The sequence below is a fragment of the Syngnathus typhle genome, linkage group LG11, assembly GCF_033458585.1.
Source record: "Syngnathus typhle isolate RoL2023-S1 ecotype Sweden linkage group LG11, RoL_Styp_1.0, whole genome shotgun sequence".
Lineage (NCBI taxonomy): Eukaryota > Metazoa > Chordata > Actinopteri > Syngnathiformes > Syngnathidae > Syngnathus > Syngnathus typhle.
This window is the reverse complement of record NC_083748.1, coordinates 13,784,361-13,809,907: the sequence shown is the minus strand read 5'-3', so window position 1 is coordinate 13,809,907 and position 25,547 is coordinate 13,784,361. Positions and strand designations below refer to the sequence as shown.

The window sequence follows — 25,547 nt, the reverse complement described above, 5'->3', positions numbered from 1 at the left end:
TAACCCAATAAATAAGAGGAGCAAAACATTATACATAAGTCAAATGAAGCTAATAGGTATAATTCACTTGTATGTGTGTGTGTGTGTGTGTGTGTGTGCGCGTTTGGCAGTGCGGAGAAGGAGTGGGGTGACGGCATTCGAGGTCTGTCCCTGAGCGCCGCACGTTACGCTCTTATGCGTCTGGAGGAAGGTCCCCCCCACACCAAGAACTGGAGGTAAACACACACACACACACAGCGGTGTGGTGATTGTGGCAATTGAAATGAACCACATGCCCGGCGATCTCCCGGCTAATGTGATTCTCCGCATCACAGCCGTCCGTCACAAACCAAGGAGAATTTTTCCAGCTGCTTCCCTTTGGCGTCCCGGTTCTGTTTGGTTTCCAACCACCTTTTGTACTGTGGCTTTGTTCCGCCCCAGGCCCCAGCTGCTGGTGCTGGTGAGCGTGGATGCCGAGCAGAACGTGGAACAGCCCAGGCTGCTTTCGCTCACCAACCAGTTGAAGGCGGGCAAGGGCCTGACCATCGTGGGCACAGCCCTGGTGGGCACCTACCTGGACAATTACGAACACAGTCAGAAGGCCGAGCAGGTATCCTCCACCCCCACCAAATGGTTTTCTTCTTTTTACGAGTCACATTGAACCATGCAAATTGTTGATGAGAAAGAAAGAAAGGAGATAAGAGGGTTATAGGGTTTGCCCTGGGAATTGTCAAAAGGACCACTTCAAATGGCAGCCTTTCTTCTGGGTTCTACTCATGCCGAGCAAATTCCATGCGGCTGAAAGTGACTTTCCGGGCTGGATTTTCAAGCAAAGCCAATCATCCACATAGGCGCTGCGTAAACTGATGGAGACGGAGAAGGTGAAGGGCTTCTCTCAGGTGACCGTGTCGTCCAACCTGCGCGACGCCACCTCCCATCTGCTCCAGGCCAGCGGCCTGGGCGGACTCAAGCATAACGCCGTGCTGGTGTCGTGGCCGCGCAATTGGAAACAAGGCGACGAGCATCAGACCTGGAGGAACTTTGTCGGTGGGTCGGCTGGAAATAGACTGACGCGATTGCATCGTTGGACTTTTGCTTGATTGTCCAAATATTCCAAAGCTGCATTCCACATGTGTGTTTTGTCCTCCTTGCAGAGTTGGTGAGAGAGACCACTGCAGCTCACCTGGCCTTGCTGGTACCTAAAAACATTGCGGCTTTCCCATCCAACGGCGAACGCTTCACCGAGGGCCACATTGACGTGTGGTGGATTGTCCATGACGGAGGCATGCTGATGCTGCTTCCCTTCCTCCTGCGCCAGCACAAGGTTCTCCAATCTCTTTTTGTTTTGTTTTTTCTTTTCGGAAGCAAAAGCATCCTGGCGCAACAAGCGGTGCCTTTTCTCACTCTCAGGTTTGGAGGAAGTGCAAGATGCGCATCTTCACCGTGGCACAGATGGACGACAACAGCATCCAGATGAAAAAGGACCTGACCACCTTCCTCTATCATCTCCGTATCGACGCTATGGTGGAAGTGGTGGAAATGGTATTGTTTGGAAAAAGACTTTTGGGCATTTGGCATTGCTGTCCCAGCATTGGCTGAAAAGAACCGTTTGTGCTTAATATTGGTACCCGCCCCGCCCCGCCCCGCAGCACGACGGCGACATTTCGGCATACACCTACGAGAAGACCCTGGTCATGGAACAACGCTCGCAGATGCTCAAGCAGATTAACCTGACCAAGACGGAGCGTGAGAGGGAGGTAAGAAAGCTCCCGCTCGCTCGGCTCCCTGGCGCACGTGTTCTCAAAGGAGACTGACTGACTGGATGGGTTCAGCTCAGCATGGCCTGCCTTGATTTGACTTGACATAAAGCGCTGCTGGAGCGAAGCGTCATTTGCGCTAAAGCCAAGCAGTGGGATGCCATCTTTGCTGCGGAGCGTGACAACACAAGGTCTTGGCAGAGCACTGGAATAAATACATATCGATCCGAACCTCGTGCTATTTTTACCTCCTCCGGCTCGAAACATGCTTGCTTTGGACTTCACTTGTGTGAGTCATTGCCTGCCTGCTTTCCTGCCATCCACCGCAAACCTAAACAGAAATCTCTTCTTTTTTTTTTTTTTAATTAACCCTTAGATGCACAAGTGAGTGTACCCTACACCGTTCTATAATTATATATATTAGAAGCAATGTGTCATTTTGGGAGAGACTAATTCATACTCGGTATTATATCGAGGACCATGCAACAATGATTTCATGTTTGAAATATCTTTGTTTTGAACTTTTTGACTTCTTTGAAAAAGACTAAAAAATTCCTTTGTGTGGTGTGTCTTTGCAGATCCAGAGCATTACTGACTCATCCCGTGGGTCCATTCGGCGCAAGAACCCAGCCTCTGTCACGACCCAGCTGAGTGTGAGCGAAGAACCGCCAGAGGAGAAGGAGGAGAAGCCCGAGGAGGAGGTAGAGAGCTCGCTCGCTCGCTCGGACAGGGTTTATCCCCGCTTATTGTCCAACGTCTCGGGCAGGGCTGTTGAATTAGCGGTCGTGGGCCACATGTGGTCATTGGTGAAAATGTGTCAAGACTGAGAAATACGTCAATTGCCGTCACCGTTTCAGTTTTCCGCATTTGATGAGGCGTGGCTGTTTAGTATGAAAAGATGGTGTTGTTGAACCCCACTTCCTCTCTTTTGTCCCTCTCAAACATTCTGTGACTCTGACCTGCATTCCAACACTGGTGGATTTACGTGTATCTCCACGTCGTCACCATCCGTCCTCCTCCTCCTCTTCATAGTCAAAGTCGGCCTCTCCCCCTGTGCCCCCCCCTGCCCAGGTGCAGCTCATCCACGACAACACCACCCCGACCAGCCCCGCTACGGCTGCACCCCCACCGGCCCCGGCCGAGGTGGCCCGGAGCCCCGGGGAGCAGGTTCAAATGACCTGGACGGAGAAGTGCGACGGCGACGCCAGCAAGCCGGCCGGCGCTGCCACACCGTGCGGCATCAAGGACATCTTCAACATGAAGCCGTGAGTGCTCACAGGGGTTCAACAAACATCTCCACAATCCTCAACTGGGTCCATGAGCGCTAACAGTTCTCTTGGGTTTGGAGGAATTCACTGAAATAGAAATGAGAGTTATTTGAAGGTCATTTTTAAACTTCCACCTCGAATGCGAACCACTTCCAGCTTGTTATGCAGTTCTTGTATTTCCTAAGAACAATAGCAAGAAGTTGAAAATATCTTGTATCTGTAGCTCAGAGTGTGTCTTGCTACTTCTGGTTCTGATATCTCCATCTTTCCCTTCTTGCTCCTGCTGCAGTGAATGGGAGAACCTGTAAGTACCAAAGATTCTTTAAAGCTCATTCTGACTATTTATGACGTGACATGAGCAGATGAGGACAGTGAAAACGTGGGCGAGTGAGCATCCGTCACCCACCGCCATCCAAACAAACGGCAAAGTCTTGTCTTCCGAATCCCGACGACACCCAATTCCATCTGTCTGTCTGTCTGTCCAGGAACCAGTCCAACGTGCGACGCATGCACACGGCGCTGCGACTCAACGAGGCCATCATGAAGAAGTCCTCGGAGGCCAAGCTGGTCCTACTCAACATGCCCGGGCCACCCAAGAACCGGACGGGTGACGAGAATTGTATCCTTTGCGAATGAAATCCTGCTTCAAAAAAGAAGGTGGCAACTTCTCCCTCATGTTCTTCATCCCTACAAAGCACGTTTACGTAGGTCCAGCTAGGATTCTATATTGGAGATCCTTGACCTTTCTCAACCAGATATGGAGTTCCTTGAGGTCCTCACCGAAGGTCTCAACCGGGTCCTTCTGGTCCGCGGAGGCGGACGCGAAGTCATCACCATCTATTCCTGAAAAGGCACCCCCACACCCCCCCTCCCCTCCCCTCCCTCCAACCAACCTGACCATTAGCAATCCCCCCCACCACCCGCCAGTCCTGCTCCCGTTTCCCCGTCTCACCCAGCTCACTCAATGCTGCTTCATCTTCATGTCGCACTCACTGTTTAATGGCATATCATACCCAACAGGCAGCCCGACTCGGCGAGCGGAATGGCACCGGGTCCAGCTGTAGCTGTTGCTTCCGTCTCGGTTAGCGTCGGCCGACCCGAGCCGTGGCTGCCAATGCATGCAAACTTGGCTTTTCCGTTCCAATCGGTGTCGTTTGCAAAACGTGAGGGGAAAAAAGGCAAAGATGCTTAAAAGGTCTCCCGTTGTCAGGACCTTAGCCCGCCGCTAAGACTACCACCAGCCAAGAAAGGGGTCTTCACGTACAAACTGTGAACTCCACGCAGCGTCGTTTCTCAGTGGCCGTTTGCCCAACTCTATGTGCCAAAAACAAAAAGAGGGAAACAAAGGGTTTTCTCCAAAACAATGAACTATCAACGGCTTTGTTTTTTTAATTTGACACAAAAAAACAACAACTCTCACATAAGACCAAAGATACCAAATCCCCGAGGACCGCTCGTGCACATTTGAGATGTTTCCCTTTTCCAACACACCTAATGATCTGCTCCTCATCCATCTCTCCCGGAGCCAATGCTTTGGATCCAGTGTGAAGCATCTAAAACGTGCAGGATAGCAGCCCCTGAGGAGCGCACTTCCATACTTGGTTAATAGAGTCTTGTTGTGTGCGCTTCATTCAAAACAATGCAATCGCACAAGCAGCAGTGGAAGCAGTGGAGTCTTCCATGTCAGAAATAATGCATGGAATCAATTGCAATATTTGTCCTGGATCTTATTTGGCTGGCTGATGGATATTGCTCACAGACAGGCTAAGAAAGAGGTTTTTTTGTGTCCGATTAAAACAAGAGGTCGAATAGTCACTTTCCGATGTTTTCAGCGCCAATCGAATGGTACACAGATTGAGGAAAGGAAGAAAAATAAAAAAAACGAGGTTAGTTGCGCTTGCGGGTTAAAAGCAAGCTATCGTCACAACGAGGACGCAAATCATGGGACCGGGGGTAAATGATCACCAACAGCAACCCTTTGCGTGGATCCCTGTAAATAATGTACAAGCTCCGATGCTTCGTTGGGTATGAGTGTAGTATTTTTGTGATATATTCCAAGAAGAAAAGAACAAGGGGGATGAACAGTCTTGAAAACGGTGGTTTTCAATTTCTATTTATGTATTTATGGGATGGCCCATGCGCACACTGCACCTGCACTCTTCATCGAAAAGTGTTATTTTTTCATCTAGAGAACAAAAAAATGAAATAGCTATTTATGTTTGTCGACGGAGTTTATCGATAGAGTACGTCATCCGCTCGACAACGTATTTGTCGTTTCGTTGCCAAATTTCGATCCGATATATGTGCCATACAATTCACAGAGTCGAATTCGATATCGTCGGAGAACAAAGCGTGCTGACTTTATTTGACAAGAAAAAAGGAAAAGAGGTCTACGTGAAGCGTGGGATTCTTGGAAAGTAGATCGAGTAGGAATTTCATGACGAGAGGATTTCGCCGTCTGTAGCAAGGAGACCCGCTTTGTCCACCTGACAGACTTCTATGCAGTAGACTGACTCACCAGTGAGATTTTTTACTCCGAGAAATATACAGTAGATATTTCATGAATACCCGGTACTGTGCGCAAGTCTTAAGCCACCTGAAGCTACCTTTGTTGTTTTGCCCTCCTTTTTCTATTCTGAGCACGCAGAGTGGATGAAAAATGGCCTCTTCGGAGCCGCAACGCATGCATTGAGCTGCAGAACCCGGCCGAGGCGAAATATTGCTATGACGATCAAATCAGCAGCACGAGCAATTGAAATGAATTGGCCGTTTGCACGCTCAATGAAGTTTTCAAATGGTGGTTTTTTTTTTTTTCTTTCCTAAATCTGAACCTTTTTTACACTGCAAAAGGTCCAGCTTCAGACCACTTCCAGCGCCGCATTCCCACTTTGAAAACAAACCACTTCTCTGAGGGTAGAATGACTTTGCTACCTCATTCTATTTATATTCGGAAAAAAATAGACAAAGGCTTTATTCCTAAAAGTAAGCCTGTATTTCTGTGACTGACATGATGCAGTTTGGAACACGGTAAAAAATGAGATTCGATTCAAATGTTGGAATTGTACCAAAATGTTTGAAAACAAACTCTCCCGTCGTTCCCAAATCACAATGATATGGCCCGTCCGTCCGTCCGTCTCTATGAGCCAGGAAGTAGTAGATTAGAAAAAATAAAAATCTGCTTGCTAAAACAATCAATCTGATGGTGGTTTAAGACTTAGCGACTGTATAAACGCCGGATGGCGTTATTAGGTTGAGAAGCGCATCTCGGAAGGAACGTGCAATAGCTCAAATATGGACTCATGTTCATTTTTTTTCTTAAGGCATCTATTTTGTATAACATCTTCTGAAGAGTCATCTCGAGTCACTTTATTTGTTTTTGGGTTGGGGTCACTTGCACTTGTAGTAGAATTATAAAGAGATACTTTACGTATTTATACATATATACAGACATATATCTATATCTATACAGTATATGAGTATTGAAAAATAAATGAGTTTCTAGTTAGCTATTTAAAGCAAACAAAACAAAAAAGCTTTCTTTTTGGTGTTGCTCGAATGTCTAGGACCATTTGTGGTGAATGCTGCTAGTTCTGCTAGATTCTGGTCTTTGTACTGTACAGAAAGACCACCAAAACCGCCGGGTGGTCGTTTGAAGAATGAACAACTAAAAAGGGTAGAGAGAGAGATAGATTGATTGATTGATAGATAGATAGACAATACATATCAGCCGTGGCTGCAAAAGTATTTGAAAAACCGATGCAATAGAACATGCTCCTTCAGTTATCAATAAATTAATTCTTTGTTGTATCAATGATTTGGAAATTGTCAAAGTGTGACTGTAATTTATGACTAATCTGGACTAACAAGTCAAAAACAAAAAATGCTGTTTGTTTGGGTTTTTGGATGGTTTGAGAACATTTGCCTGCATCAACTGAGCCTTTGAAAAAGTATGAAAAGGAGACACGCAAAAGGTTTTGACGTAATCTATTTCCGTAAAAAAAAAAAAAAAAATCTCAATGTTTTATAAATGCCGTTTGCATGGTACCGTGTGGCGATATTTGTTTTCGTGGTTTTTATAGTGACTACACGCGCTAAAGATGGGGGAGGCTGCCGAACATCAATCTGAAAAGGTCTTTTGCAAAAAACAAAACAAAAAAAAAACCCAACAACAAGTCAAGATCTGTTGACTTTATCGTTATTTGTTCTATTTCTTGCTTCAAATGGTGTTGTTTTTTGTTGCGAGACCTTGGGCAGTCAGTCAGTCAGTCAGTCACTTGTACATAATATGAATGAATCACTACAGACACTGTTAACTTACTAGTGTTGTCTTCTTGTACACTGTTTGATCACTGTGGACTCGAGTCTTAAGAGTTTTGTAAGATGATGTGCAATATTATTTATCCTTTTGTTTTGTTTTGACTGTACAAGCTCCGCACTGGCTTTATTTTTGTCCTCATCCTTAACCATTGCTGCCCAATGAAAAGCATATAGTGTATCTCCAAATGGTGTGAGTCTTTTCTCCATCCCAAAAGATGGATTGATTATATTGGATCAAAATCTTAACTCGTCATTTTGAGATATGGTGACATATCCAAATGTTGTGGGGGGGGGGGTTTAAACTCTGACTCCAAATTTGAAGCTGTGTATCCAAAGAAAATTCATCTTTTTTGGGCTTTCTGATAAACATTCTAAAACAAACTTTGGTGAGACAAGTGGTCATACTTCACCAAATTGCGTCTTTATATGAAAGACTTATGTTGTTTTTTTTTAGATGAAAAAAAAATGGAGTAGAGGGCTTGCTTTTTATTTTGGAAAATCCCGTATCTCCATTTTTATGAGCTAAAACGCAAAGAAAATGACCCGAATCCAATCTCTTTGTAATTGGACCTTGGAGTGTTACTGTCTGATGAGAAGAAGCATGCATCTCCAAATGTCTTTCACTCCAAATCTCCAAATATTCTTGTATTCAAAGCGCAAGGGAAAATGTTTTGGTCACATTGTGAATACAACTGATCAAACGTGTTTTAATTCATTTTGTTTTCCGTCACGGAGAGTGAAAATTTGGAGATATCTTTGCTTTCTCTGGTCGTCCGTCCGTCCGTCCACTGTCCAATGAAAAGCATGAAAAGCAAGCAAACACGAAAGACAACATATGGTGATGGAAATGATTTGAATTGGACAGCCAGGCCAATAACAACAGACAGCCGTCTCGCTCGCTCGCTCGCTCGCATATCTCGCTGGCAAAAAGCTGCTGAAGTACTACTACCTGCTCATTTTGTCCACTCGGCACATTTAGTTTGCCTTTTTTAACAACCTGGCGTGCTCTGGCCACTTTTCTTTCTCTTCAAAGTCAAGACTGGCTAAGTTACAAAGTTTGTCATGCTGGAAATGGTCATTCATCATCCCACCAAGCCAGCCAGACAGCCAGCCAGCCAGCCAGCCCTTCATCCTTCCTCCCCCAGCCTCTCTCTCTCTCTCTCTCTCTCTCTTTCTCTCCCTCTCCTCTTCCTCCCAAAGGCTGTGTAGTTGAAATGGGACTGCACTATCATGCTCCAAAAGTGATGAAAGAATATCAAAGTCGCGCTTCCAACGCTGGGAGCGACTCTGCTTGGACACCGCCCCTCACAACAGTCCGTTTCGGAACCGACACACACACACACACAGACGCGGAGCACCCACCCACCAACCAATCCAACCACCCCCCCACCCAAGCAAGCAACAAACTGTAGCATGAGACAAAAAGAGCTGCCGGTGATCATTTCTCAAGTCTCCATCCTTAAATGGATGTCAAGGGCTCTGACTAAACACATGAGTGAGCGGGTAGAGGAGCAAACAAACCACCAGAGAAACAGCACCCCCTGGTGGCCAACGACGTCACCACAATCTGGTGACGGTAATGCATAAAATGCGGCTGCCAGCAGAGGCGCTCTCCAGTCAGCCAGTGTAAACAGTATTGTGTGCATGCAAGAATATATTTGTGTTCCCAAAAGTGTTTTTTTCTTTTTCTTCTTCTCCTCTTTCCGCTCGCACGACTCTGTGTTTCCCTTCCCTTCCCTCGCTATCTTTTAGCACTGGAAATGTTTCCAAATGATGACTATTAGTATAGAAGAGTACAAGATTCTATTTTTCATGTATTATCTGGAGAAAGAAAAATACTACCAAAGTCTATTAACTACGTATATATTCACAGTCATATATAAAAACATATTGTGCAAACATGTGCTCCAGTGAATTAGTTAGATGCAAATATTTTGGGGGAAAATTGTGCCAAAGAAAAGTCCAATTTATGACTTGAGAAATGATAGACAATGCTGTGGAAATGTTATTCAAATTTCAATTCCAAATGTGAAACTCACATACTATATTCATTTGAATGCTTTTCAACAATACCCTGGCTCATATATAAATTTGCAATATGGATTTCATTTCTTGAAAAGCTGTGAGCTACAATCAAAAGTGCTATAAAGGGTGAACATTCATTGCTCTGATGTAGTTTCAATTGCGGAATAAAACCAGTGAACAGGCAATGGGATGCACATCATCATCAGGAGTGTCAAATACAATGGAACACTAAGAAGCAAGACAATGCAGTTCAAGATATGCTACATTTCCCAGTTGTGTTGTATGGGTAAAAATGCAATCCGTTTTAAATACGATTTTATTATCCAGAATATGGATGGCGGCCCGTCAATTTTTAATTCACTGGAGTCAACACTTTGTACGATGCCTAAAAATTCAGTGTAGGTTGTTAAATACTGTACTGCCAATGGACAAGTCACACGTTTTTCCATTGACAATCGCTCATATTGTGGTAAAAGTGTATTTATTGTTCCTTTCGCTTTTGTGGGGTGGGATGTGTTTTGCACATGTGCTGGGGGTGCGGGGCTGGTGGAGAGCGAGAGGGTGGGCTACGTGTAAATAAACTAAATATAATTAGTGTGGAAGTGTTTATTTTCTGTGTTAGTGTCAGTGAAATATTCTAAGGATTGAAAAACAGGAAGAAAAAAAAAAAGTCAACATGTATTCTCTATTGTGTTTCATGATACATTTCAAAAGAAAAAGAAAGTAGTTTTATCTTCCATTTCAAATGCTTCTATCTCTGGCTTATGGCTATGATGCCCGTTCTATTTTATAGATTTGTCAGCACAAAATGCAATAAACCAATACCATTTTATTACAGCAGTGTGGTGACTTTTTTTAAATGGAATACATCAAACGTAAGAGAAGGAAACATTTGCATGCGGGGAGATGTTGATGGAATCATCCTAACACCAACGGAACCTCAAACATAGGGTGCGGATAAGAAAAACAACAACAAAAGTAAAATCGTTTACAAAACTATCTCGAACTTCTCAGTAATGCCGGGGGTACATTTGTGTCATTTGGCCCATGTTGGCTGCTGGTCGAACTGGTGGTAGCTGCTGCTGCTGCTGCTGCTGCTGCTGGTGGTGGTGGTGGTGCATTTGGGACTGGTGCTGGTGCATTTGTTGCTGCTGCTGCTGCTGCTGCTGGGGTTGCTGTTGAAGTGCCAGGCTGCCGGTGTTCACCAGGTGGTTGAGAGCCGGGCCACTCTGGATAAGAGTGTCCAGAGCCTTCTGGACACTCGGGTTATCAAAATTGATACCGCCGGTAGCGTTGGCGCCTCTCGGACCACCCGCGGAAGCACCGGCTGAGGGCGAGCGGCCCATAGAGGCGCCGTAGCCCTGAGACGCTGCTCCGCCTTGGCGCCCCGAGCTGTAGTCTTGGGACTGGACAGAGGAAGCGCCTGAAGCGGTGCTCTTGAACAGACTGAGGATCTTGGCCTGGAGCTCCTCATTGGGGTTGGTCTGCGTGCTCAGAGGCGTTGACATTGGCTGAGACGCCATGTGGCTGGACTGGGGTGCCATGTGGCTGGACTGCGGCGCCATGTGGCTGGACTGGGGCGCCATGTGACTTGGCTGAGGCACCATGTGACTTGGCTGAGGCGCCATGTGGCCGCCGGGCTGGGTCGCCAAGTGGCCCGACTGTGCCGCCATGGGGCTGGACTGAACCGCCATGTGGCCAGACTGCTGCGGTGCCATGAGACCCGAATGGGGCCCCACGAGGCCCGAGTGCGGAACCATGTGGCTAGACTGCTGTGGTACTGGGCGAGCGGAAAGGGCGGGAGGCAACGCCGCCGCCGCACCCACCAAAGGCAAGCCTGCAGCCGAGGGCTGGCCATCAGCGGTGACCGGAAGGACCGTAGCTGTCCAGAGAAACGGGTGAGCATGACAACATTCCCTGCTAAGTTAAGGATGACGAGTCATACCTGCGTGAGGGTCTGCGGGATTTCTCATCAGCCGCGTCCGTTTGTCAGTGAGGTACGCGATCAGACCTTCCAGTTCCTCGGGCATTATAAACCTATCGAGTGTCAACAAAACCAAGTTTTCCAACCCTTATTGACTCGAGGCAGTCCAAACTGTTCATTATGTCAGTAAATCCTTTTCCAACCAGTATTGAAATGAAACTCCGAGCACGGAGGTTGGCTTTCTTACCTGTTCTCTGCAAGCAACGTGATGGAGGTTAGCACAGACACCGGGTGGCTTTCACGGTCAGGCTCACGGAGGAGCACATCGTCTGCCATTTTGGCGGCCTTGCGGGCAATCTCCTCGCGATCCTTCTCGCGGGTTTCCACCTTGTAGGTGTCGTAATTGTGGCCGATCAGCATCATGGCATCCTGCATGGGCATGTTCCGGTGCTCTGTGAAAGGTTAAAGCAGATGTGCTTTCACATAAACCCTCATGACTGACATGGAGACTACACAAGTAAGTAGAAGGTGCGCTTACCTTGAGGCGTGCCAAACAGGATGTTGACGGTGCAGGATCGGTGCACCTGATGCTGCTGGGTAATGATGATGGCAAAAGGAGTGCGAGCGCGCCCCACGTCCTCCAGCGCCTGAGTCAGGGACACCTCGGTGTTGAGGAAGATTAGGTCCACCACCATGCCCAAGTCGTGAACTTTGCGCCCGACTGTCTCAGCATACTCCCTGCTGTTGGTTCAAATGCAAAAAAAAGGCGGCGCTTTAAGCGAAAGAAACTTCTTCAACCTTGCCCTGAAATGACAACACAGCGCAGCCTCACTTCTGCGCTTTGTTGACGACAATGACGGAGCAGTCGACAGGGCGTTCCGTTTCGTGGCGCCGTTGCAGTTCCTCATAGTACTGTCGATAGAGCTCATTACGCCGGCGCTCCTCCGGACGACCGCGGTCATCTACTGGTGACGACACACACACAAAAAAAAGCCATCGTCTCTACGGAGTTGGGAAAACATCTAGTGACGTGAAAGACAAAGATGCCCAACCATCAGCCTCGCGTCGCCCGTTCCATGGGTCTTTGTACTGGTCCCTGTAAAGGTCATCCTTCCTTCTGCCGTAGTAGTCATCCGGGGCGTTTCCACCACGGTAGTAACGGTCATATTCCTCTCTGCTGTATCAAAACAAACAAGAAGTCAAGGGAAAAATTCGACATGCTGTTTTCGCCGCAATGCGTATCCTTTACTTGTGGGCGGGATCCCGCGGGCCGCCTCTCAGGTCCTTGTCTCTGTTCTCGGAGCCGCGATAACGATACTCGTGGCTTCCCGTTCTTGGCTCTCTGCCGGAATCTCTAACAGGGTCCCTGGGGTCTCTCCCGTCACGGCCGTCACGGGAGTCTCGATCTCGGGATTCACGTGCATCTCGATCTCTGCTATCACGGGGGAACGCCGGCGAGCGGGAACGAGGCCGGGGATCCTTACTGTCCCCGAAACCGCCGTATGGCCTGCGTAAGAAGGTACAAATCGTGAGATGGTACATTCTCTGAATTCTAGTAGGTAAACTTTAAAAGTACAGTATTTACTGATGCCAAGGAATAAATACAGTCAATCTGCATCAAATAAATTCAACCCAGGAGACTCCGATGTTTGTTTCCACGTGTACAAGTGGTCCTTGTTCCTACTCCTCTTAAATACAAACTTCAACCTTTTCATCGTTCTTTATTCGTGTCCCGTAAAGTCTCACCATTTTGTAAATAAGCACATTCAGAGAAAGAAAAGAGGAAAAAAAACAATTAAACTTCACAATGGTGAGGAATAAATGAAATTATAATGCAAGCCGGCCCTGGAACATTATGATTGATACCCCATGAAATACTTTATCCAAGGTCCCAATGCTTGGAAGTAACCAGAGAAGTTGAGGTTCGAGTAAAATACGCAAAGTCTGCTTGACTGAGATGAATCCAAGTGGATGATGAGGTGCGTGAGAACTTCCAAGACTGGTGGTGCACAAGTTCAAACCCAAACTACAAGCTTGGAGAAGAAGAAGCTGCTGCGTTTGCTTAGTTCAGCGCGCGAAAAGACGCAAACGTTGAGGCAGCGCAACACGGCCGAGTATCTGACGGAAAACCGCTGTGCTGGTGCAACCTCCCTACTCACCTCACCTGGGTCCATGTCATTTTCTATTTCCCAAGCTCAATGGGGTTACGAAGGGGAACCGATTTGAAGACGAGACCGACCTCAAGATAACTAGGACAACCCACAGGTATCCTTCTAGGCGTGCACAAAGGCTGGGAAAGTCCATTACGACTGATTGCGGCGTATGCAGAGATTTCTTCCATTGTATGAGAGCTCTTTTGATGAATTGCATTACTTTAAGAGACTAGCTCGTTACTGAAGGCAATAAAAATTTTATTCACAGGAACTGAAAAACTTGTCACGCCTTGAAACCGAAATAGATTTGCACCGTCCCCCGAAAACTATTGATGTGAGGATTTTCTTGATTCACTGAACGGCCTTTACAAAAGGTGAAATGGACTGCAGTTTTCCACTGGAGGTATTATGACCGCCTCCCCGCCCGCCCGTCGTCACGTGATGAAAATGGTTTGAAACGAGAGGTCAAATTTATTTTCAATGGTACTTTCTTGCACCTTTTGACTTGACCTTTTCCAAAGGTGCTTGGGCGCTTCATCTATTTGTTCAACCATGATCATCATTTTTCGGTTTTACGGGGTGGGATGGGGTTAGGGAATTCTCAATCTTTTTGAACTCCTGAGCAGAATGCTGCCTGAAGGGGGCTCTGGCCAAATGTGAACGTATTTGTCGGAGCCGACATCATCATCAAGTAGTCTGGTCGATTGGATTTTAAAGTGTGCTTATGTTACTCCACTAATGTATGATGACGGCCGACCATGCTTAAAAACTTCAGTACAAACAAAATGAGAGCCAGAAAAGATGTATGCAGACAAATTGTGACATTCCCTTTTTCAGGTTTATTTTGACTCAAATTCCTGTCAAGTGAAATAACGGAAACAATCTCCAAAATAGTGGCTCGAAGACCTCCGTAACCAACCCGAACCATTGAAGGTTTAAAACATCCCGTTTAAGTTGCTGGTTTTTAAGCGGCCGCTTTGGAGGCGATGCTAGGTCTTCCCACAGAATTTGTGTTACTTTACCTGCGTGGAGGGCTCGGCTGGGAATGAGGTTTAGCGCACCGTCGCTCCACTGCCATATTTACATCTGAAAATAAATCAATCCAAACGTTGAACAAAAAACAATGGCATGGCAATCAGAGTACGCGCAGAACCAACGCAAAATTGGGCACGTCAAAGAAATTCCAATGGTCCAAAATGAAAATTCCCTGACGGGACGGCAGGTCGAAATGCAGCGCGCGGAGGGAGATTCAGTCTGCCGAACCAAACGACGAGGGGGAAAATTATTTTCCGGCGAGGCGCATTTGGACAACGTATTAAAGGCATTCCCAAGTAAATGCAAAGACAATTGGGGGGGAAATTAAACTAATTGTGTAAGTGTTTATTTACTTTGCATGCCAATCATTCAAAACAAGTTTCCAAGGAGAAAAGGCAAAAACATGGCAACCAACGATACGCGTTTAGCTAGCTGTATTTGACTTGCTCGATCCAACAGAAGGTAATCAGTCATCTATCTACCCTCGTAATGAACACGATTTCTTTGATGGGGTTGTCACACAGGTTATGCATAGGAAGTATAGTCAGACTTGATACAGTCAAGGCTTACCTATTTTATAACCTTTATAAATGCGACCCTTTTGGGCCAACTTTGCAGCTTCGGCTTCCTCTACACGCTCAAATTGTACAAATCCATATCCACGTAACAGGGAAACGCCTGGAAGAGGGATACTTTCAGTGGTACAAGAAAACATTGGAGTGGATACCTACCCATTAAGCCAAGCACGGTTGGAACAGTTACATGCTTAAGACAAATTGCAAATTAGACAAGGCATTGCAATGAGCTACAATCTGTGGATTTTGTTTTGCTCGGGATGACGTATTTACTGACCAAGTATCTTTCCATATGGACTGAAAAGATCTTCCAAATCCTTCTTATCCATGTCGGACGTTGGCAAATTCCCCACAAAAATCCTTCGCTCCATTTCCCGTGGATCTGTACTGCTACAGGTGCGTGAGAAGTGCACCGGCGAAGGACTCCGGCTTCTTCGACGAGACATGGGACGTGATCCCCAGGTTTAGCAGATTGCTCCTTCGTACGTTCGGAAATGCTCGGAAACGTTTACTTTTGAGCGGATACGACCGTCCACGATCCTGAAACATGTCAATGGGGGTGACAGAAGAGATTAAAACTTCTCTGGAGGATGAAAAGTTGTAAATGGGGTCAAGAGGTTGCGCCGCGTTGGAAGGAAATGGGGGAAATTCAACCGACGCAGGAAACCGGTCGGCGGGCGCTTCGGAAAGTCTTCAACGATTCGCGGCCCGGCCGGCGCGCTCCGGTAAAATGCACGACGTATAAATGTGGATCCAATCCGTGGTTTGAAAATTTGATGCAAGAAACGATGGGGACAAAGAAACGATTGGCATTGTTTTAGTCGGTTTTATTCGTGGCCGCGTAAGTTCACCAGCAAGGTTGGGCGAAGATCCCCCGCCGTAATGTGTATGGGGGCCGTTTTAACCCGATCTACGTTATTCCAATTGAGAATGTGTCCCACCTCTCTCTATTATTATTATTATTAAGCAATTGAGTACAGGGAATCCTCGGTTTATGATCGATGTCAGGTACGTAACTCTGATGAACGCAAGTTGGAACACTGAAAAGTCCATCACGAGCCTATACTCGCAAAGTTGTCAAGTTACACAATAAATGCACATCACGGGCATAAAAGTAAAACAAAGAAAAAACAAAACAGTACGCCGTGACTTAGCGTGTGCCTTGATGTATTTGAGTAGAGCCACCGCGCAAACTCGTTCACTACACGCCATTCCAAGACCGAGAACCCCCTGTACGACGAGAGAAGGTTTGTCTTGGAAAATACACACCCCAATGCGGAGGAAAAAACATGGCACACTGTGTGTCACATTTTGCCCCGTGTGAAAATGTACAAACTCGACAGTCCACTAGATATTTGAGTGACGCAAAAAATCACAATCGGAGACACCAAAATCCGCACGGGTCCTCCTTGGCAGCCCGTCCTCGCAAATGGTGATTCAAATTCAAATGTCTTGATGGAAAAATTACTTTGGAGACATGAAATGGTTTTGGCAAATGCTGAAACGAAAAGGCACCATTATGCGTCTTGCCATCGGGCAAAGGTCCGCTTTTGAAAAAGTTTGACGGCACAACGCAAAATTGTTTCATCCAAAGAAAAATGTAGGGATTTCCAAAACAGGCAAACATTTATATTGCTCAGCAAACAACTTTGCAAATACCTTGGTGGGAATCCAGAAGGCGAGGATGGCACTTCCAATCAATTTGACAAGCGTCTGGAAGAGAATAGAAAAGGTCTTGTAAGGAGACGTTGATCAGGAACCCTAAAGTGCGTATGTCAAACATTTGGAGCACGACAGCAGGTTTTGAATGCGGCCGAGTAACCGAGCGATGGAAAAGCTGTTTGAAACAACAAAGAGGTGCGTTGTAGGGATACGTCAAACATGAGATTGGGGCTTAACGTGGTTCAAATAAATGAGCAGATGCAGATGTGCAACACCCACAATTAAATTATAAGATTACATTGAGCACCCCTGGATGGATACAGGATGTAAATGTTCTCTGACGCGCTAGCTTGGACGTTAGCTGGCTCCAACCATCAGCATTGCACGCAAGTCACAATCAGGAAAATCAATAACGTGTCTGATGTCAGTAAAGAGTCAGTATTGTAAAATGTGTGTTGTACTTGCCGAAATATAGAAAAGTAAATCAAAAACTGTTGATAAAAGTGGGTTTATTGACCACTTTCAGACAGATGGATATGTCGCCATTCTCCATAGCCACTCGGTGGCGTCGTTGCGACAACAACCGAGGATTACGTGATCGAACGATGCGCGGCGGCGGATGAGAACCACCATTTATCAACAACCGAAATGCACTTAATAATGAAAGAATAGTATTTCAGGCTCGAGTCATCAGATATTGGTTCAAAATTCAAATCAACGGGAAACTGGCTGAAAATACTCTGCAGCCCGCGTACTGCGCATGCCTATTCGACACTGGAAAAAGACAATATGGAGTCCACCGCCAAAGAACGCGCGAGCCTCGCTAAATGGCGAAATTCGAGGGGCTGGAGCAGTGCTAACCCCCAACTAGCACCACCAACAAAAACGATGTCCGTAATAACGGACGCATTCAGTCGCTTACTTAATCGCACTTCACGGCCTCTTTGATACGTACCTCAGGTCGCGCGGTTTTACCAAATAACTGTGTGCTAGCCAGTAGCTGGTAGCTTAGCTAACAAGTAAAAGAAATGGTATGAACGTTTTGCTTTAAAGTAGAGCGAAGCCACGTTTGCTTTGGGACATAAAGACATTAGGAATTACCTTCAAAAAAGGATTTAATCTGGTTTTATCCCGTCAAGCCCACGTCTCCGTTGTCTTCATACAAAGTCAACCCCCACTCCTACTTCTTCTTTTAGGACAGATGGCTGCTTAACTGAATCTCCGCTACGCTACTTTGCTCGCTGCCGCCGCCCCCAGGTCGGAGGTGTAATTTCACCTCCCAATAGACGTCAACAAATGCTAGATTTCTTCTTCGTGCCTCTTTATTCTACTCCCTAGCCATGTGGGTCATTGCGTGGTTGCCCTCTGGTGTTAAAATTCTGGTATTGACCAAGGACTTTTGTATTCAATTCAATTCACTGTATTTCTGTTTGAAAGGGAGCTGTAGGCTACAACGACATTTTCAATAAATTTATTACGTCTCCAAAATATGCATTTTATTAAAAAGAAAAAAGGAACATAGAATATCTGCCTTTACTGCCATGCAGTTTTTAGGACACACGATATTCGTTAAATGTATCGGTCATTGTGAATCTAAAAAAATGAACTCAATTCTTGGTTGAAAAAAAAAAAACACACCTCATTTGAGTGATCCCCATCTCACAAAATGCCCAACGACACATACACGCTCCAACTATGACCAACCGAGAAACTCTTCAGCAAAACATAGCAGTTTGGTCTTGTCACAAAAATAGTTTATTAACAAAGTTCACTTGGGATGAAATATTTGTGCATGCCTATTCGACACTGGAAAAAGACAATATGGAGTCCACCGCCAAAGAACGCGCGAGCCTCGCTAAATGGCGAAATTCGAGGGGCTGGAGCAGTGCTAACCCCCAACTAGCACCACCAACAAAAACGATGTCCGTAATAACGGACGCATTCAGTCGCTTACTTAATCGCACTTCACGGCCTCTTTGATACGTACCTCAGGTCGCGCGGTTTTACCAAATAACTGTGTGCTAGCCAGTAGCTGGTAGCTTAGCTAACAAGTAAAAGAAATGGTATGAACGTTTTGCTTTAAAGTAGAGCGAAGCCACGTTTGCTTTGGGACATAAAGACATTAGGAATTACCTTCAAAAAAGGATTTAATCTGGTTTTATCCCGTCAAGCCCACGTCTCCGTTGTCTTCATACAAAGTCAACCCCCACTCCTACTTCTTCTTTTAGGACAGATGGCTGCTTAACTGAATCTCCGCTACGCTACTTTGCTCGCTGCCGCCGCCCCCAGGTCGGAGGTGTAATTTCACCTCCCAATAGACGTCAACAAATGCTAGATTTCTTCTTCGTGCCTCTTTATTCTACTCCCTAGCCATGTGGGTCATTGCGTGGTTGCCCTCTGGTGTTAAAATTCTGGTATTGACCAAGGACTTTTGTATTCAATTCAATTCACTGTATTTCTGTTTGAAAGGGAGCTGTAGGCTACAACGACATTTTCAATAAATTTATTACGTCTCCAAAATATGCATTTTATTAAAAAGAAAAAAGGAACATAGAATATCTGCCTTTACTGCCATGCAGTTTTTAGGACACACGATATTCGTTAAATGTATCGGTCATTGTGAATCTAAAAAAATGAACTCAATTCTTGGTTGAAAAAAAAAAACACACCTCATTTGAGTGATCCCCATCTCACAAAATGCCCAACGACACATACACGCTCCAACTATGACCAACCGAGAAACTCTTCAGCAAAACATAGCAGTTTGGTCTTGTCACAAAAATAGTTTATTAACAAAGTTCACTTGGGATGAAATATTTGTTAACAAAGCTGTGTGCGCCAGTGAATTTGTATCTAAATTTGCATTCTGACTTTTCAAATATTCTCAGAGGGTGGTAATGATGTGACACTGAGCAGTGACAAGATTCGTGTGCATTGATAAGAACCGTCTTGTCACGTCAGTGTGTGCATGCTTGCGCAGCAGCTGCAACAAACAATTCATCTTTGGTGCACTTCCGTAAGCAACCAACTTAAACAGAACAAGCGGCCTCCATGCAAACACCTGTTAATGTGCATGATGTGCAGAGGCATGAGGGAGGACTCCAATGCTTTCTATTTCTAGTAGCTGCCACTTCAGCCAGCAAGTTAATTATTGGGGAGGTTTGTCTTAATGATTGACAGTAGTGATGTACTTTTGTCACCTGTAGTCATGCGGATGGCTGTTGAGCAATGTTTAGGTCAACTGCTAAAAAGTGAAAATTGTACTTTGCAATGAATTCGATTTGACCTTTAAAGATTGGAATGGCCATGCCCAAGTCTTCAGTGTTTTGGTCTTTTTTGCTTAACTTTTGTTTCAGCTAAAGACAAGCTGTGACTAACTGTCATGAAGTGAAGCAGTCTCATCTCTATTTCCAATCATCTTCGCATACAGGGAGTGGGAGATGATTCAATTATGTCGGATCGTAGGTGCTTTGTCATTCTATCATGTCTTTGCCATCGCACCCAAAGTTGATCAAAACTCTGGTTTTAGCCCTCATCTTTGCACATCTATTGGGATTGGAAGATTCACAAGAGTTGATATCGCAACAAATAAATACTGATCACTTGAACGAAACCTGTGTGTAGTGCATTTTAGGTTCATCCTGAAATCGCTGATCTCCCCGTTGATGTAAGCTACAAATGAAATGTTTGCATTTGAGTAGCAAGAAGGGGAACAACAAAAACCACACAAGATCAACTGGTCTAACAGGTCTGCTAGAGAATGCAAATGGCGCACCGGCACAGACAAGGCACCGGAGGGGGGGGGGGGGGGGGGGGGGGGACAAACTCCTCACTGTCATAAACGCCAATAAAATACGCCAAAAAAATGACAAGCATTGGAAGCTCACGTGAGAAAACGACACTAACAAGACACGAGTTCCAGGCTAACCAGTTAAGCGCAGATTCCAGCCACGGGTGGGGATGCCAGTAAGCGCAATTCATCACGCCTGCCTCTGTATGGAGACTGACAGTCACACGTAGACGCTCGTGTTGCTTTCACCACTTTCCACTGGGCCGACGCTAGCGAGTCATCACTTATCGAGCATTTCTGCTTTTGTCGCATTACGGTAGTGCAGAGGCAAGAACAGGAACCGCGAGAAGTTGTCGCTCTCAGAAGCTGCGTACTTTGTAATGACGAGACAATGAGAAGGAAGCAAAAGGTGTAGAAAACGTACAAAAAGGCACGGGCAGTTAACGCAGGCGTGGATTTACCGGTGGGAACGCCGTGGATGGGAACTTGCTCGGAGAGACGGCTTATTTGCGAGGAAGGAGGCTGACCGCCCTTGCTTGACGATATGGCGATATTCTATCATGCTCACTGCCAGGTTGAAAAAAAAAAAATCTATATATGAAAGAAAACATGCTTTTTGTTTTGAAAGACAAAGTAAAGCAATAACGTTTTTTTCCCAAACATCAATTTCTAATATAGACAAAGTTCACTGTTAGTTTTGCGTATAATTTGACGGCCTGACTCCCACTACGAAGCGCAGGATACAGTACAAAGATGCCATTGGGGGGGGCGAGGGGGGGTCGTCAGGCCTTTTCGTGTTTTTCCTCTCTCGCTCATCCTGTTTCTCCGATTTCACAATGGCGTCTTAACAGATGGCTCACAAGAGCACGCAGCCGCTTCTCTTCTTGCGCTTGCGAACTTGCAACGCCGCCCTGGTGGCCATCTCAAACACATCCCTCACACCGTCCTTGGTCTTGGCAGAGCACTCCAGGTAGCCAAAGGCGTTGATCCTGTTGGCCATATCGCGGCCTTCCTCAGTCTTGACCGGCTCCTACATGGTAGACAGGAAGATGTGGCTTTATAACACTTCTGACATACGATGTTACACACAGTGAACGAGTTTCAATCAAGTGTTACGTATAAATCGCTGTATGTGTCAACAAGCTGATTTCGAAAATGTGCCCGCAGACATCTCACAGAGACATCCCAGCAGGCCTTTGACGGTGTACGTACCTGCTTCATCTTGGCCAGCTCTCTCCGCGTGTGCTCGTCGTTCCTCAGATCCTTCTTGTTCCCCACGAGGATGATGGGAACATTGGGACAGAAGTGTTTCACTTCAGGCGTCCACTTCTCCGGAATGTTTTCTGTCCCAAGTGAGAGAGAGGATAAGGAAAGAAATACTCAAAGGGGATGACTATAAAAAGGACGACAGACAGACAGGCAGGCAGGCAGCGTAGCGTCACTCGATAGATTGCTCTGCAAGCAAGCATGTTTGGAGCTGCATTCATCCCACATACTTTCAGGCTGCTTCAAATAATCACAAGCAGTCGAAAAATGTCTGCGAATCATGAGGAACCACCAAACATACCTAAACTGTCAGGGCTATCGATGGAAAAGCACATTAGGATGACGTCAGTGTCTGGGTAGGAGAGAGGCCTCAACCTGTCGTAGTCCTCTTGGCCCGCTGTATCCCACAATGCTAATTCCACCTGCAGTAGAAACATCACGACATGCTTCAAATGATCAACGAGAAAAGCGATGGATGAGTAGAGCGTAACAATACACAATCGTCGTTGTTGTGGTCAAACTGTAGAAGTGATGCATTTTGGGATATGGAGGAAGTTGCTTCTCTAATCATCACTCAATCCTCATCATTGTGGTGTCACTGCTGTGGAAATTTACACAAGGACTGGCTTCATCCCCGCAAGCTGCTGATTAATTCAATTAGGGAAAGTGGGAGATTAGCAGGCATCACCTTCTGCGCTTGCACACGAGAGCCACCTCTCTCGCTCTCTCGGCTGCGGTCATTTGCTCATTCGCACTAAATCGACCAAAAAAAAAAAAAAGGGCGCTTCACTTCAAACTCAAAAGGTAAAAGTGATGCCTTCAGGAGAGGCGCAGGCATCAGTCCCAAAATAGAGGTCTGCAGAGGCGGCCGGTGGGAGGTGGCAGCACCGTGCATGAGCAAGTGTAGCGGCCGTGCTCCCACGGGCTTTTGGGAGAGAAAAAAACGGAAGCAGGGCCCATCTGCATGAAGGTTGGAGATTTCAGGCAAAGGAATTTGATCTGGTTGTAGAACAGAGAGGGAGAGGCCTCAAAATGTCACCGTGATTCCCAAGTAGACTCAAGTCCAGCGTGGATCCCATTTATTTTTATCCAAGGTCTAAAATGGCAGGAAATGGGAGACTTTTGTCACACGGGGAGGAAGAAAGTCCTGAGGGATGGAGTGGGGATTTGAGGGGACGACGTCTTCGTTCCCCGTCTGAACAGGAAGCCGGCCGGGAGATTGAGTCATTTCCTGTTATGCTGCTAAGTGGTGATCCTGTGTGCAAGTAACAAATCCCTCGCATGAAAGTCGCTACAAACCTGTTTGCCATCCACTTCGATATCAGCGATATAGTTCTCAAACACCGTCGGCACGTAGACTTCAGGAAACTGGTCTTTGCTGAAAACGATCAGCAGGCAGGTTTTTCCGCAAGCGCCATCGCCGACGATCACCAGCTTTTTCCGAATGGCCGCCATATCTGCAAAGGAAAAAAAAGGCGGGGGGATTGTCCAAACATTATTGTTTAAGTTGGTTGTCAAGGTCTTGAATTAAGTGTCCGATTGATTTTTTTTACGTGATAAAGCTTGAAAAGCACCAGAAGGCGTGAAGGCCACCAAAAAAACAGATACAATCTTACAATAGCCCCAAAATATTTGTCATTGGTAACATCTAAAAAGTGATAATTAGCACATCATTCTTCATTTACAAATGTGACAAGATCAGTTTGCTCAATAAATTAACTAATCACTTCAAGTTAAAGGCAATCGCTTTGTATAAAATCTGGCCGGTTTGGCATCGCACACATGGAACTAAAACAAACACTGCCTAAAAAAGAAAAGAAACACAACACCCTTTCTGATGTTCTGGTTGACAGGAAATTGAGTGTTTTTTTCTTTAAACTGAGCTCACTGAAGGGAAAATAGAACACTGCAAACAGCTTTAACAAAACTAACTTTTCCGGCCCAACTGATAATCCACATTGCGAATACCATACTAGACAATAAACTTGTTCATGGGCTGTAATGACACGTGACTTGGCAATGGAAACAATCCCAATGCGAGAGTTGTAAACTGCACGAAAGAATGCCAAGGTTTAGCGGGAATCCACCGAGACACACCGAAGCAATGGCGCAACTCAAGTGGCAGGTTAATGAACACGCTGCCTTTCTTTCTCCAAGGAGGCTTCCTGAGGCTTAGGGGCCGATGATGATTATGCAACACGGTCAACCACATGATCAGAAAGCAGAACGTGACCCGGTGCCGCGGAGAGAATATGAAGATGCCATGAAAGACGTAGAGCGTACCAGTATAGTCTGCCCGTTAAGTGGGCCAAACCAATTTAGAAAGCGTCAAAGGCGGCGCCGCTACATTCAAGCAACACATGATAAACGTCTTAGCGTCTTAATCTGATGGGGAAACACAGATCACCTGCAGGATCAGACATGCTCCTCAAGAAAACTTGTCAGAGAGTTTACAACCGGGACTATGAAGGTGCAGAACTGAGCTTTCCCAAAAATATATTACGTAAACAGAATAGTCGGTACACGCGTCATGCTATTAACTGTGCAAGTATTTTAACATTCATTATGTGCAGTAGGTATTGTTTTGACTCTAAGCATGTGTACTTCTGAAGGTTTGGTCAATCTAGGTAAACTTTGAAAACTTGCTGAGGTCCAAGTGAAATGGGAAAATGTTCTGACACAATCCCGTGAGCCCCTCATTCCCATGGGAATGTGGAAGATACCATGAGGACATTCCAGGGGATAAACGTTTCCTTCTGGAAGAAAAGGATTTGATAGGACCTTTGAAGTTGTACACAATCTACAACGTCACAAAAAAATCATGAAATGTAAATTCTGTTGGCTTTGGGAATGCTAGATAGCCTTCTGCGATAATTAAAAAAAAAAAGTTAACTTAACTAATGAGGAACTGGAGCGGTTTCCAGGAATGGACGCGGCGGCGGCGGCGGCGGCCGCTCATTAGATTTACCTCCTCCTTGACACAGATCGCTGCGGTGAACGGTGTACACCGACACGATGGTGTGTATCTCTTCACACTTTAGCGCTATCAACTTTATGGGAAGAAAAAAACTAAACAAAATAAAATTTAAAGTCAAAAACTGGTTAGAACTGGGAGAACGGAGGAGATTAGGTTAGTTTATCCAAAAGGGGAAAAGGGCGAATGTTTGGAGCGGGAGCCACCACCCTAAATGAGTCACAACTACTGTGTCAGTCACGCGAAATGAATAATATTAAGAAAAGTAATGCCCTCACCTTCCAAGAAAAAAAGAAATTGTAATTACCTTCTCTTCAGCCACTTGAGTCCTCTTCCAAGATATTCAGACCCCGTTTACGCCTCCTTCACAGGCACTTCTTCCTCGCCTTTTTCCACACTGCAGTGCTCGCCGAATGCTACACAGGAGGCCAACAAGTCCCGCCCACTAAATTGCTGAGATAAGCTGATTCCGCCTATCTGTCCAAAATAAAATATAAAACCTTCACAGAAATATTGACCCTTCCGTATTTAAGTCAACTAAAAGTCAACTAAATGAATGTTTTGTTCTCCAAATAACATTCGGCGAAACCCCTTTTGGACCTATTAACAGAAGTAAATGGGTAAATTGACTTAACACATTTATTTCGAAGGCAAATTATCTTAGTTTCCGGGAAATACAGCGCATCGGTGATTGAAACTGCTGCTGCATGGAGTCATTCGCATGCCTCCCCTCACTGGTGGAAAATGACATCATCTGCAAAGGAGAACAGCACTACCGGTGGGTGCAACAGGAGGTGCTGGGCTCAAGTTGGAATCTTCACC

At 45.8% G+C, this 25,547-nt stretch overlaps 3 protein-coding genes across 8 annotated transcripts in view; 1 reads left to right on the top strand and 2 right to left on the bottom strand.

The window, feature by feature from the left end:
* Positions 1 to 3,851, top strand: part of slc12a5a (solute carrier family 12 member 5a) — a 61,876-nt gene extending 58,025 nt beyond the window's left edge. Inside the window, exons 16-25 of the mRNA XM_061291556.1 lie at positions 111 to 215; positions 421 to 589; positions 831 to 1,026; positions 1,134 to 1,303; positions 1,390 to 1,521; positions 1,629 to 1,736; positions 2,315 to 2,437; positions 2,808 to 3,001; positions 3,490 to 3,611; positions 3,760 to 3,851. Coding sequence (XP_061147540.1) covers positions 111 to 215; positions 421 to 589; positions 831 to 1,026; positions 1,134 to 1,303; positions 1,390 to 1,521; positions 1,629 to 1,736; positions 2,315 to 2,437; positions 2,808 to 3,001; positions 3,490 to 3,611; positions 3,760 to 3,851 — 1,411 coding nt within the window. The remainder of the gene's footprint in view (positions 1 to 110; positions 216 to 420; positions 590 to 830; positions 1,027 to 1,133; positions 1,304 to 1,389; positions 1,522 to 1,628; positions 1,737 to 2,314; positions 2,438 to 2,807; positions 3,002 to 3,489; positions 3,612 to 3,759) is intronic.
* Positions 3,852 to 10,173: 6,322 nt separating this feature from the next.
* On the bottom strand, positions 10,174 to 17,946 carry ncoa5 (nuclear receptor coactivator 5). Of its 6 annotated transcripts, none has more exons than XM_061291282.1 (12): positions 17,797 to 17,946; positions 16,693 to 16,746; positions 15,311 to 15,573; positions 15,029 to 15,136; positions 14,446 to 14,509; positions 12,520 to 12,777; positions 12,323 to 12,447; positions 12,103 to 12,235; positions 11,809 to 12,011; positions 11,518 to 11,722; positions 11,292 to 11,383; positions 10,174 to 11,228 (listed from the first exon to the last, which is right to left on the bottom strand). In XM_061291282.1, exons 3-12 carry the CDS (start codon positions 15,477 to 15,479, stop codon positions 10,357 to 10,359), a joined length of 2,229 nt encoding a protein of 742 aa, XP_061147266.1. In that variant the 5' UTR covers positions 15,480 to 15,573; positions 16,693 to 16,746; positions 17,797 to 17,946; the 3' UTR covers positions 10,174 to 10,356. The 6 variants fall into 6 exon arrangements, with proteins under 6 accessions (XP_061147266.1, XP_061147267.1, XP_061147268.1 ...); XM_061291283.1 differs by having other exon boundaries at positions 12,103 to 12,232; XM_061291284.1 differs by having other exon boundaries at positions 12,323 to 12,444.
* Positions 17,947 to 19,182: 1,236 nt separating this feature from the next.
* LOC133162184 (rho-related GTP-binding protein RhoA-D) lies at positions 19,183 to 25,164 on the bottom strand. Its single transcript, XM_061291201.1, has 5 exons — positions 25,033 to 25,164; positions 23,051 to 23,208; positions 22,053 to 22,173; positions 21,698 to 21,828; positions 19,183 to 21,515 (listed from the first exon to the last, which is right to left on the bottom strand). The coding sequence occupies exons 2-5, from the start codon at positions 23,204 to 23,206 to the stop codon at positions 21,342 to 21,344; spliced, it is 582 nt and encodes a 193-aa protein (XP_061147185.1). The 5' UTR covers positions 23,207 to 23,208; positions 25,033 to 25,164; the 3' UTR covers positions 19,183 to 21,341.
* Between the last annotated feature and the right edge of the window lie 383 nt (positions 25,165 to 25,547).